General features: G+C 35.5%; 1 protein-coding gene across 3 annotated transcripts in view; it reads left to right on the top strand.

Annotated features, from left to right (window-relative positions):
- The window catches only part of LOC107101601 (plasma membrane calcium-transporting ATPase 2-like), an 86,163-nt gene that overhangs the window by 36,140 nt on the left and 37,197 nt on the right, over positions 1 to 12,826 (top strand). Inside the window, exons 4-8 of one of the 3 annotated variants that reach the window (XM_015400585.1) lie at positions 407 to 532; positions 5,722 to 5,847; positions 6,203 to 6,235; positions 7,533 to 7,625; positions 11,582 to 11,623. In XM_015400585.1, the coding sequence (XP_015256071.1) occupies positions 407 to 532; positions 5,722 to 5,847; positions 6,203 to 6,235; positions 7,533 to 7,625; positions 11,582 to 11,623 (420 nt within the window). The remainder of the gene's footprint in view (positions 1 to 406; positions 533 to 5,721; positions 5,848 to 6,202; positions 6,236 to 7,532; positions 7,626 to 11,581; positions 11,624 to 12,826) is intronic. The other 2 variants (XM_015400586.1, XM_015400587.1) reach the window with 2 other exon arrangements.

Below are 12,826 nucleotides of genomic sequence, written 5' to 3'. Positions count from 1 at the left end.
TTTTTCTGTGCGGCCCGGTACCAAATGATTGACGGACCGGTGCCGGTCCGCGGCCCGGTGGTTGGGGACCGCTGCTCTACTGCTCTATACCATTAATACCTTGATTATAAGGTAGCTTTGGATCTTAATGGCCGGCAAAAATGATAAAATCTTAAAATCTGCTCTTTTGGGCTTTGTCATGCTTGCTCACCAGTTGTTATTTGTTTTATAAGGTGAAATGGAGTAGATTTTATATCTCCAGAAGAGGATTTTAGTCAGAATTAGATGAAATTGTCAAATTTACAGTTTAAACTTGAGTTGAATTGATGAATTATTAACAGAAAGAGAAAAAACTATATCAAGTTCCGTGGCTAGCATACAATAATATATTATGGCCATAGGTATTCTGACGTGTGTCTTTGTGCAGGTGATCTGCTTCCTGCTGATGGAGTGTTGATCCAGGGCAATGACTTGAAAATCGATGAATCATCACTGACAGGAGAGTCCGATCATGTCAAGAAGGCTGCCGACAAGGACCCCATGTTATTGTCTGGTATGTTGGTAAAAGACTCTCTAGAACTATATTATATACCATGCCAATGTGACATTTATACTTCATTTTGCTTGCTAAAGAAAACATACAATAAATAAAATGGTTTATCTAAAAGCTTTGCTAATAGATTGCAAAGTTTTTTTTTTCAGACTGTAGGATTGTGTAGATTTGCCACTCATTATGGAAGCTGTGGTTGTATAGCCTACTTAAAATAGATTAAGTTGCAACCTAATAGTCCAACCTTCTGAGGATTTTAAAAATCCTTAAATAAAAACAGAGGCACATTTTCTGCATAGTTCCTCAAATTTTTCAGATGTTAAGCAGTCAAGAAGAGTTTATTTATAGGGAATGTGGTCAGTGGTGCAATTCACGATCATGTGAAGTCAGTAACACTTATAGAAAGATCTAGAAACCTGATTCTGTCAGTGAGATTGGAACACCACAATGAATGATATAGGGTAACCTGCTGTAAAATAGTTTGTGCTAACACTTACCTTAAATGGAAATCAAATTACATTTGAATGTATTATGTTTAGACAAAAACTAAAGAAAATCATTGTAAGTGTTGTTTTGTTTCTGTTTGTAGTGAAATAATTTTTTTATGTGCACCCTACATTGAAGGGATAATTCTATAATCACCTTCAAATGGTACTCTTTCAGATTAGTTTCACTGTGGCATCGTTTCATTTATTTTCATGTCACTGAGTGAACTACTTTTACTTGTCTTCTACATCATCCGGAACCAGGTTGTTGAGACAGCAGAGTAATCCCCGTTTTACAACAGTGTGGTCTTATCTCTCTCCAGCTTCTTCACCAGAAAGAGGATGGGGAGGGGAGAGACAATGATTCGGTGGAAGAGGCCAGCAGCTCTGATCCCCAGTAGTTTGAGTCTTTGGCTCAGAGATTTTTGCTCCTTTCAAATGGGGAAATTATAGCTCTTAGTCCTAGCTCCTATCGCTTCACCTTTCACGGGGCTCACATAAGACCTCTATTTAGGGTAGGAAAGGAACTCCTGACTTTACGTTTATGGATGTCATTATGTGGCAGACATGCACATGGATGATAATAGTCAAATTTGGACGACAGCAATCTGAAAAAGAATTCTACTCATTACATTTTCACACATGTATCTGTACTTTCTGCAGTACTCGCTACTATTGGCTTCATTTTAATGGTTATAAATATTTATTTCACGTCATGTGCATCATCCAATGCAGATCATTGGCGCCATCCACATCTAGTGAAAACTGGTGTAATTGGATGAGTCATATAACGCAAACACTCATTTGTTAAGTAAAGGAAATCATCAGCAGCAAGAAGGTGTTCTTCAAACTGCAAAAGCGAATTGTCTATGCCATGCTACAACGTCGGATTCAGAAAAAGATGTCAATATGTCTGAAAGGTTGGACACAGGCAAGAGCGTATAGGGAGATGGAGACCAACAAGACCTCCCTCATCCTTGGCCCTATCTCAAAGAATTTTTCTTTTTTGTTTTTTTTAAGGTTTCTTTATACTTTTATTCTTTAAGTAGTTTTTGGAGCACATACTTTTTCACTTTTACTTGCGTAAAGAGGTCAAGTTGATAATTCAACTTTTACCAGAGTGTTTCTAAACTGCAGTATCAATACTTCTACTTAAGTAACAAATGTGTGTATTTTTGACACCACTGCCAACTAAGGTTCAAGGAGATAGAAGATGCAAAAAGATGCAGAGATACAAAAGACAACTGTCAACCAGCTCCACAGACGGCCCCGTCCAAGAAACACACAGGCAGACGTGCTCTGAGCCAGCTCCCATGTCAGAGGATGAAAGAGAGCACACACAGTTAGTCACAGTCAGAAACATAGGACTACACTGAAAAACACGCCAAGCTCCAACATCTATAAGCAAAGGTGTTTATGGCTGCAGCACAGCTGATATTTTTGTTCAGGATTGTGTCACAGCCAAACAGGAACAGACCAGGTGAAGCTGCAATGAGAAAAAGCAGAGTGAACATAATGTTAGAGATTGAACTAGCAAATACTGCAGAATGGGGGAATAGAGATAGAATGAAGCAGAATGATGCAAAGGGGTCCCTATTTCCTCCAGCAGTCTAAGCCTATAGCAGCATAACTATAGAGATAGCTCAGGATAACCTGAGCAACTCTAACCTTTATCAAAAAGGAAAGTTTTAAGCCTACCCTTAAAAGTAGATGACTGCCTGCCTCAAAGACTTAAACTAGTAGTTGGTTCCACAGGAGAGGAACCTGATAAATAAAAGATCTGCCTCCCATTCTTCTTTTAGAAATTCTAGGAACCACTAGTAAACCTGCAGATTGAGAGCAAAGTGCTCTGTTTGGGACATAAGGAACAATCATTTCCATTTAAGGCTTCATATGTGAGAAGGGGGACTTTCAATTCTATTCTGGATTTAACAGGAAGCTAATGAAGAGAAGCTAAGATAAGAGAGATATTATCTCTCTTTTTAATTTTCATCAGAACTCTGGCTGCAACATTTTTGCATCAGCTGAAGGCTTTTAACTACAGTTTGTGGCCTTCCAGAAAGTAAAGAATTACAGTAGTCCAGCCTTGAAGTACAGTAACCAATGCATGGACTATTTTCTCAGCACCACCCCTGGACAGGATATTTGAAATTTTTACAATATTGTGCAGATGAAAAAGTAAATTCTAGAAAACTCATTGATATGAGATTTTAATATAAGATTGGATATAGGTATATAATTGACCAAGTCAACTGGGTCAAGAGACAGTTTCTTAAGTACAGTAAAGGTTTAATTACAGCGACCTTAAAAGCCTGAGTTACATATCCTTGTAACAGGGATAGATTAATTACATCCAAAATGGAGGAGGAAATGAGAGGGAATGCTTTTGCAAATAACCTGGTTGGAACTGGATCTAGCATTCAAGTTGAAGGCTTAGATGAAGACAATAGTTTTGCTAACTCTGAAAGCTCTACTGGATCAAAGCAGTCTAAACCCATTTCAGATTCTATGGCTACCTTAGATGCTGCCTCACCTTCCAGAGATTAACCAATCATATTTAGAGTAGTGCTAATGATCTAATTTTAATAGAATATATCTTATTTATAATGAAGCCCATAAAATCAGTACTGCTAATAGCAGGTAGGATGGATTGTTCAACAGAGCTATGGCTCCGGGTGAGTTTGGCAACTGTATTGAAAAGATATCTAGGATTAGTCTTATTCTCCTCTATTAATGGAGATAAATATGCTGCCCTTGCTTTACGAAGGGTCCTCTTATACAGCAGTAAACAATTTTTCCAGATTAGGAAGGATTCCCGTAGGCATGTAGAGTGACATTTTCTCTCTGGTTTCCAAGGATTTGGCTTCAAATTGTGTAGCTCTGCATTAGACCAGGGAGCCAGCTTTCTGATTTTTTTTTTTTTATGTTTTTCTATTTTAAAGGGGCTACATTGTCTAAGGCAGTGGGCAGAGAAATAGCAACACCATCAACAAAATCATTAACCTGTGAAGGGAAATAAACTAAACTTCTGCCCTCGATAGCACTGATCAAGTTAAACATATTCTTTAAAATTTATAACTGCATTATCTGTGAATCTTTTGGGGGAGGGAATCTCTTTCAAAGTAATCCTAAAGGTTATTAAAAAGTGGTCAGAGAGGACAGGGTTGTGAGGGAATACTGTTAATTATTCACTTTCAATGCCATATGTCAGCACAAGGTCCAAAGTGTGAAGATGAGAATGTGTGGGACTATTTACATGTTAAACAATGCTAATAGCATCTAAGATACCATTAAAGGCTGCACTTAAGCTATAACCTTCAGAGTCAGCAGGGATGTTAAAATTCCCCACTATGATGACCCTGTGAGTATTTAACACCAAATTAGATAGGAACTCTGAAAACTCAACTATAAATTAAGAGTAAGTACCTGGTGGACGATACAAAGTTACAAAAATAAGGGTTAAATGTTTAAAAGAATTGTGATTGCCTTTGAATTAATCATAAAATAAGACTGAAAGATTTTTGCTACTACTACTGCTCCTCCTCCTCGCCCAGCATTTCTGGGGATGTGAAAATTGAAATACCTAGAAGGAGTTGCCTCATTTATGCTCACATAATCTTCTTGCTGCAGCCAAGTTTCTGTAAGGCAACACAAATCAGCTGGATAATCCCAAACCAGGTCATTATCTACTGTAACAGGCTTTTTGTTGAAAGAGATCTTATGTTCAATAAACCACATTTAATGGTTTTAACTTTTTCCCCAGATGGACTAATTTTAATTCGATTAACATGGTTTACTCCTTTAGGATTCTTTTCTAATTTATTTGATCTTGTTAATGGGTAAAACACTGTCTGGATGGAGTAATGAATGGGTAACAGTAGAGAAGCTGCAGAAAGCTGTGTTAAGATACGACCTTGCTTCCTGGTCTGCACCCCGGGTTATCAGGGTTTAGTGGATATGAATGGCTTTTTCTTTCAATGATCAATAAATTCAACAAGCTTAGTAGCCTGTAGCTACTCTTAACTTAGTTTTTTTTTCAAGCTATGTTCTTTAACTTTAGAACAGCTGATGAACAGACTATTTCTATGAGGTTATTGTGGCTTTCAATACATTTCTTGTTTGAAAGTTTTTGTCCCTAGCTCCCTATTTTTCTAAGCTCTACTTTGAAACCTTTTCAGATCCAAAACAGGAAAAATAGAAATTCTTGCATTTATTTTACATTTTGAACTATTATCCCTCAAAATGCAACCACAGATTAACTACCAAAACAGCGCAAAGAGAATGAGAATTGCTGGGCAAAAGGATTTGAATTAGTCTTGGTCTAGAGGTTACTAGTGTGTGCTTTTGGACAGAAAATCATACAGTGTTTTTGAAATGTGGGTATGTAGCTTTGGGTATGCGCAGCTCTTTTAAAATGTCTTTGTAACCCTCTCCAAACTCATACTGTAGTCCTAATTGGCTTTTTTTTCTAACTGTACCTCATTCTTTTGTTTCTTTTTTCATTAACAGCATACTTTAAGGTTTAAGCATACCATATGTTTATCCTTTTTTTGCTTGATATTTTGTTTGATGATTCGAAATAATGTTTTATGACAAAATTAACAAGAGAAGACATTTGTAAAGTAATACTTTTCATATAACTTTAATCACACTCAAAATATAGTTCTCTGTGTAGTGTTATTTATTTCGGTGCTGTGCTTCTTGCAGGAACCCATGTTATGGAGGGGTCAGGACGCATGGTAGTGACTGCCGTTGGTGTCAACTCACAGACTGGAATCATCTTTACCCTTCTTGGGGCTAGTGTTGAGGAAGAGGAAAAAAAGGAGAAGAAAGGTAAAATCATTATATCCCTAAATATGAATCTTTCTAATGTTTAAATGTTTTACCAAAATTCTTGTAAGCATTTTTTAGCAGTATTTTTTTCTTTCTTTCCATTACCTTCTGTATGAAGCGTTTGTGTAGCTCACTGTGTCATATACTGTGTTTTTAATAAGTATCTCAAACACTGAGGTGTAAACATGTGTTTGCGTGTATTTGTGTCATAAAGTGCATTACAGTCATATGAATGTGTATTCACACTATACCAGAAGAATATTTTTGGTACAATTATGAGCTGCAGTATCCAAGTTCTGTGGGTTAAGGTGCATCATTGTCCTTACTCTCTTATTGTTCCAAATGTGCCTCGAAGGAGGGGCAGTGGAAGATGGACATCAAAACACAGGTAGAGTATCACCTTTCTCTGACCCCTGGGAGCTCACCTTAGTGCTTCTGACACTTGGTTCCCTTTAAATTGGTCTGATTTTATTTTTACATCTTTCCTGTAACCAAGTGCTATACCTCCTGATTATTTCCTCATTTAAAAAGATTATTTCCTAATCACAGCAATACATCTTTTGAAGTGCTGTCAGTTAACATATCCCTTACTGCATAACCGTTTATGGCCATAACAAGCTTTGCAATCATCAAACCAAGTAGCTGGCATTCAGCTTCAGTTTTCTTTAAACATACTCTGATGCTCATTGCTTTGTTTCAAAGCAATCACATGAGTGTGACAGCCCTACAGATGCATAGCAAATGTACTAGCAGCAGAATGCAAAGTAGAAGCAGAAGCTTTGATAAACTCACATTCTAATCTGTAGCCTGCAGATTTAAACATTGTTCCCTCTATTCCTTTTTACAAGAATCATAATCGCTTGCATGAAAGCTATTTGCTATACTGCTATTACTGATTTTTCTGATAAACTACAATCAGTAAATTTGAAACCCTTTTTTCTCCTTTGTATTGAAGTTTTTCTGGCAAAATTTTTGTCAGTTCAGCAAGTCTTATAATTTGTATTCATTATTAAATGCAGTTATTAAATGCCCCCTAGTCCTTCCAACAGGAATTATACTTCCTTCTTTGTTGAAAAATAAGACATCTTCTGTTGATCGATTGGTTATGTTTATTTACCTTGTTTATTTACTTTGAAAATGATATGTTTTGCTTAAAATTTATTATTTGTTTGTTATGCAACAAATGAATTTATGCTTTTTTATGCTTACAGACATTACATGAATAACATGGTTTGATTGAATATAAATCAAGTAACCAATTAATAAAATTAATTTAACACATTCCATATGTTTTTTACTGCATCCTCCAATGTTATCTTTGTAGTATTCATTTTGTCATACTCTTTTAACTTAGATGGACATTTTTTACACATTATATTTAAATTCCAAGCTTCACATTTGTATACACTGTTACACTGTTTTATTTACCTAAAAATGTTACTTTGACTACATCATAGCAGATTAAATATTGAGAAATACATTTACATATATACGTATATATATATATTAGTATATTTTTTACGTTTAAGCCTGCATATTATGCTGAATATCTGTACTGTGCTATAACCATGTTATTTCTGTTTGCTGTCTTGTTTGTGCACATGGTTGGATGTGTTTGTGCGGGCGTGTGTGTTTATACCTGTGTTTTGGTTCATACAAATTGAATTTTCATTGTTACTGGCTAGACTGCTCCCATCCCCCTATCCACCCCATTGCAACTATAGCCACGGATGGGGCTGCAGGCATTAATGCCCCTGGCACTGCCAGCCTAATTAATGGTAGGTTAACAACATGTCTGATCTGTAACTGCTCTCTGTTGTGACTTTTGACCTGTCCTGTATCCTTTTTCATTCTCTTACTGTCTCCTATCATGGATGCCTACTTTCTACTGATTTCCGCCCTTAGTTACTCTGGACCTTTTTGTGTCCAAGCTTTCAGTGCATGCCTGATTAGGTAGTAGAAATAGTGTTGTGTTCTTGTTATTGTTCTCTTGTACCTTCTAGTTTCTATGTATGACGGTGAAAGCATATGATTTCCTCTCTTGTTAAGAATTATAAACAACATTTTCAACCTTTCAATCCTGGCCATTCATAAAAGATGGATATATAAATATATATATTTATTCGTTTAGATCTCAGCTTGTGTTTATATAAAAACAAGGCAGCACACAGTTTTAGGTTCTTCTAATATGTAACCTTAACTCAGGGTTCAAATATGCACGTCCTAAGTGTTCTGTCATCTGAACAAGAAGCAGAAACATCTGCTGTTGCTTTGATGTTTCTTTTGTATATGATGGGAGAAATCCCCAAGGATGTTAATACTAAAGATGGGAGGGGTGTCATTGCTACACTAATGGTCACCTTTTTTGGTCATGGCCTTGAAAACAAAATTTTTTTCAGAGTCAGTTTTATGTTCACTCTACTATTCTGACTTGATGTGCAAGTTAGGGTAAATTTCAGCTCACTCTGGTACTACTGGCCCTCAGTTCTACCTGAATTATCTTTTTTGAGATATTTGAGTAGAATATTACAATCAGTTAGAACTTTTCTTGTCCTTTGACAACCTCCAAATATTAAGACAAAATATTAGTTGTTGAATATTTGCTTCCGTCTTAATTAACCAGCATGTTGGTTGGTTCTTAATTTCAACGCAATTGACTTATGATCTCTTGCCTCAAATATAGGTTCTGAAATGGCCCCAGTTGTTCTTACATAAGTGCATCATGTGGGAGGCTTTTCCTTCAGGCTTTCTTTCTCTCTATTGTGTTCACATCTCCAGTTTGGCTTCCTCTTACTGTGAATTTGCATGTGTTTTCTAAACTTTCATTTGCATGCTGTCTGCTGTTTGTATATAGTGTATATGTTTTTGCTGTACATTCCCTCATTGTTTTCAGTGCAATGTTTTTTTCTACTGGCTGTTTTATAATCTACTGATATATCACTACTACTCATATGGTTTAAATCAACACCTTTTTATTAGGCAACTGTTGCAACATACATTTTTTATTAATTGTAATGCATCGCAATAAATCAGGGTATCAAAGAAAATGTAAATATCTTAATTATGTAGTTCAAAAGGAGAAACTGAAAGTTCATCATGCAGAGGGTGATATAGTTCAAAAGTGTGCTTTGGTTAATTGTCATGAATGTGCCTTAGAGCTAAAGAGTATATTAATATATATATATATATATATATATATATATATATATATATATATATATAAACCAAAAACAATTATCCAGCAGTTAATCGTCCCTTCCAGAAGTAGGGTAAACCACCGCAGGTTATTGCTGAAGAGGCTTTTTAAGGAATGCTTTATTTGAGCATATCGGTTTAAAGTTGAGCAGAAGACAAAAAATTGTTTAGGGAAAGGGTTTGCAATTAAGAATAATAGCCACAGCTTTGAGACAGTTGTTAAGCAAAAGGTAGTTTGAGCACATGTTAAAACTGTTGCATTTCTTCAGGAAAGCCACTCTTGAACAAGCCACATTGATAGAAATTCATGTGGACTGAAAAGAAAAGCAACTTAATTTTTTATCAGAAATCCAGTTAATATATTAAAAGTTTAGTTTTTATTGGAAAAATGCAAATATTCACTCTTCTAGGACATTTTGTAGCACGCGATGCCTCCCTCTATTTTCAAGCGTTATAAAGTGGTTGTTTGCTTTTTGCAGGTGAGGTTTCAGTAAAATGTGGCTTCTGGTCACGCCACTTAAAGTACCAATACCTTGTTTTCTCACCTATGTAATAACTGAGATTTATTAGCCGGCAAACTCATCTAAACTAAACCCTATAGAGAATTGATCAGTGTAATGAAACAATCTAGCTCTGAGTCACGATCATGAAAATTAACAGAAATATGTAATGCAGTGAATTCTTAATCTGTTGAAACTATGTATTGCAGTACACAGTAGAAATGGACAGGTAACTTTGGTGTTATCTTAACAAATTACATGTAGCCCAACCTTTCCAGTTTTATATCAGTTAAGAATAAAAATTATATACATTCCTATTTTGCAAAGTCTAAACAGTAGTGTTTTTCAAATTCAGAAGTTCACAAGATGACTTTCCCTTTAAAAGAATCGGCAACCCTCATATGATGTAAAGGTTGGTAAACAAGTAGTGTCCCTTTTACTGTGTTCACTTGTTTTTCTGTTACCAACAGTAGTATTTCGTGCGCACGAAATACTACTTCGTGGCCACAATAAAAAATTTTTTTTGACCATGTCATCAGAGGGGCTCCGTAGTATGTGACAAGAACAAGAAAAAAGTTTTTTTTTTTTTTTACTCACAGTATTCACCCTTTGTGAGAATCTACAGTGTAGCTTATGGCAAACTTACCAAAGAAAACATTATATGAGGAGTGTGGCCTAGGGTTAGGGTATTTTGCTTCAAATCCAGAGGTTCTGAGTTCAAGCCCCACTCCCACGGACAATGGCAGCCCTCTGCTCCCCAAGAGGATGGGTTAAATAAAGAGAGTTTATTTCATTGCTCTGTACTTGTGACAGTATAATGACAATTAAAAAAAAAGCTGAGAAAAAAAACAACAACAGCCAAATGGTGACAGAGGGGGTATCTTATAGATTTATTGTGAGGAAGAGGAGGAGAGAAACATGTTTTATATTACCTAGAAGACATATCATCTAATGTTCATATTTTTTCATGGCCTCTGCCAACAAAAGTGTTAACTATCTAAAAGTTCAGTGTGCAGATTTCTGCTTCTGAAACAAGGGACATTTCTAACCTAAAAAACAAGAGGGGAAAATAATCTCCGCCTTTTCCCTTTAACACCCTTCCAAATCCTGACTAATTATACAACTGGTATCCGACATGCTGTGGGAAAAAGTTCTGAAATGTGGGAGAACAGACTGCATGAACCCATATGACAGAGCAGAAAATCAGGGCCGCTGGAAATGGGGTTGCTGTGAATTTTTTTGTTGTTTTTTTTGGACAAAAGACCCATGAGCCTATAGGCCTACCTAAAATACAACACAATAACAAATAAGTAAGAATCTCTGTGAATACAGGCCCTGATTCTGTTTTACCATTTCTGTAAGGAGGAATTGGCCAAAATTCCAGCAATGTATTACACAAGGCCTGTGGCCCAAGCAGCATTTTCTAAAAGAAGACTGTGCAAACGAAATGTATTTAAATATGTTTGACCTTAAATAGAGTTCATAGAAAAATGTAGGTAGTAGAAAAAAACCTTAACCGACCTAAAGCTGGAAAGATTTGGCAGGTTTCCTGTCAGATGGTGAGAAAATAATGTTACACCGTATGTTTTCTTAAGTTGTGTATAAACACCTGGTTTCAACAAGACTTGAGTTTCACTTCTTTATTTAAATTACCTATTAATAGTACCATGATCCAGTGATTTCACATGTATTTTGTGTAAAAATATATTTTTTCAAATTAGGCTTATTTAATGTTATAAACTATCTTAATCTTCTTTGCAGCAGAGGAAAATTTATTCTAGCTAAAGTTTGGTTTAGTTTTACATATTTGACATATAGAACAACCTTCATTAAATAAACAACCTCCTTTTAAGTGGCTGTAGCCAACTGTTGCATAACATTACTTATATTTCAAGCTATTCTATGTGACTGTCACAAAGATGTTGTTATTAAAAGTCATTATCCTGTCTCACTGTTTGTTTCATCTATGTGGGAACGGTTATTTGACTTGTCTGCCTTGGTTATTTTTGTTGTTATTGTCGTGTATGTCTTCATCATAGGTAAAATGCAAGATGGCAATATGGAGAGCAACCAAATTAAAGGTAACTAAATCATATGTTTAAATCCCTTCTTCCTCCCTTCAACTTCTACCTTGTCACATGTCGTCCCCTTTTACGGTGGATGGTATGAACACTGGGTCAGAGCAGGTTGAAATTCCTGCGTTTAGGTTCTTAAATTTAGCCCACTTCATTCTTGGATTTAAAACTAGGCTGTTCTAATTCATTATTTATACTCAAGGCTTTGGAGTCTAACACAGGTTATACCCAGTTTTAGGCTCCGAGATGAGATCAAAAGCATTATTTGACCCAGGTTTATTACCTACAATCCATTTAGGGTAGACAATCTCCCTTTTAACTCCCCCACTGCTTGTCACTGATGTGTTGTCTGTGGTCTAATGTTCCCTTGTTCCCATTTTGTCATGAGCTCATCTTGTTCTTTTAGATGGAACAGCAGCTTTTCGCCTTGCAGTTGTGTGTCTAGCTCACTAATCAATCTCATCTTTTTTTATTGTTGATTTTTCTCTTAATATGATTTTGGAATCAATATTTTTACAGTTTTATGATTTTCCTTCTTTTTATCTGACAGTTTGGTTTGACCTCAAGGAAAATTATCCACCCTATTTGTTTTTATAAGAGATTTGATGTTTTTTATTTCATTTATAAACACACGTGTTATAATCTGTAACCAGGAGAGCAAATATAGAAGTAGTTGTCTTTTTTTTAACCTCCATGTCATAGGTTTAAAGCAAGATATTTACATAGTCAAACAGATTAAACTTTTCCTGTTTTAGATCAGTTAGGATTAAGATTTTTCTAAATGCCAGAATAAGAATGTTAGTTTCTTTCTTTACTTTTTCAAAAACACAAATTGCTGTGCCTTTTAATGAAACTGGCAAGGCCTAGATAATAAAGTACCATTGCTGTGAAGCTTCCTCTGTAGATTCACACTTATAATTTATTTTAAGTCACACATAAAACACACTGTTTCTTTGCAGAAATTCATTGATAAAAAAGAAATCAGTCAAAAATATCAGTTAGGATTTGGACTTCTCAAGGTCTGATTATCTTAATGATAATAAGAAGTTTTTTTAAAGTTTTTTTTTGTCTCCAGGAAGACGACTAGTCGTGTTTCAGAGATTTTGTTGTTTTGGTGAGAAATCTTTGTATAAACTTAAAAAAAAAAGGTGAAAAAAAAAGCTGATTTAAATTTATACATTAAGTTTAAAAGGTTATGTATAATATATG

This window comes from Cyprinodon variegatus, unplaced genomic scaffold, assembly GCF_000732505.1.
Source record: "Cyprinodon variegatus isolate N-32 unplaced genomic scaffold, C_variegatus-1.0 Scaffold1121, whole genome shotgun sequence".
Classification (NCBI taxonomy): domain Eukaryota; kingdom Metazoa; phylum Chordata; class Actinopteri; order Cyprinodontiformes; family Cyprinodontidae; genus Cyprinodon; species Cyprinodon variegatus.
The sequence above is the reverse complement of the archived record's forward strand: the minus strand, read 5'-3'. Positions and strand labels throughout refer to the sequence as shown.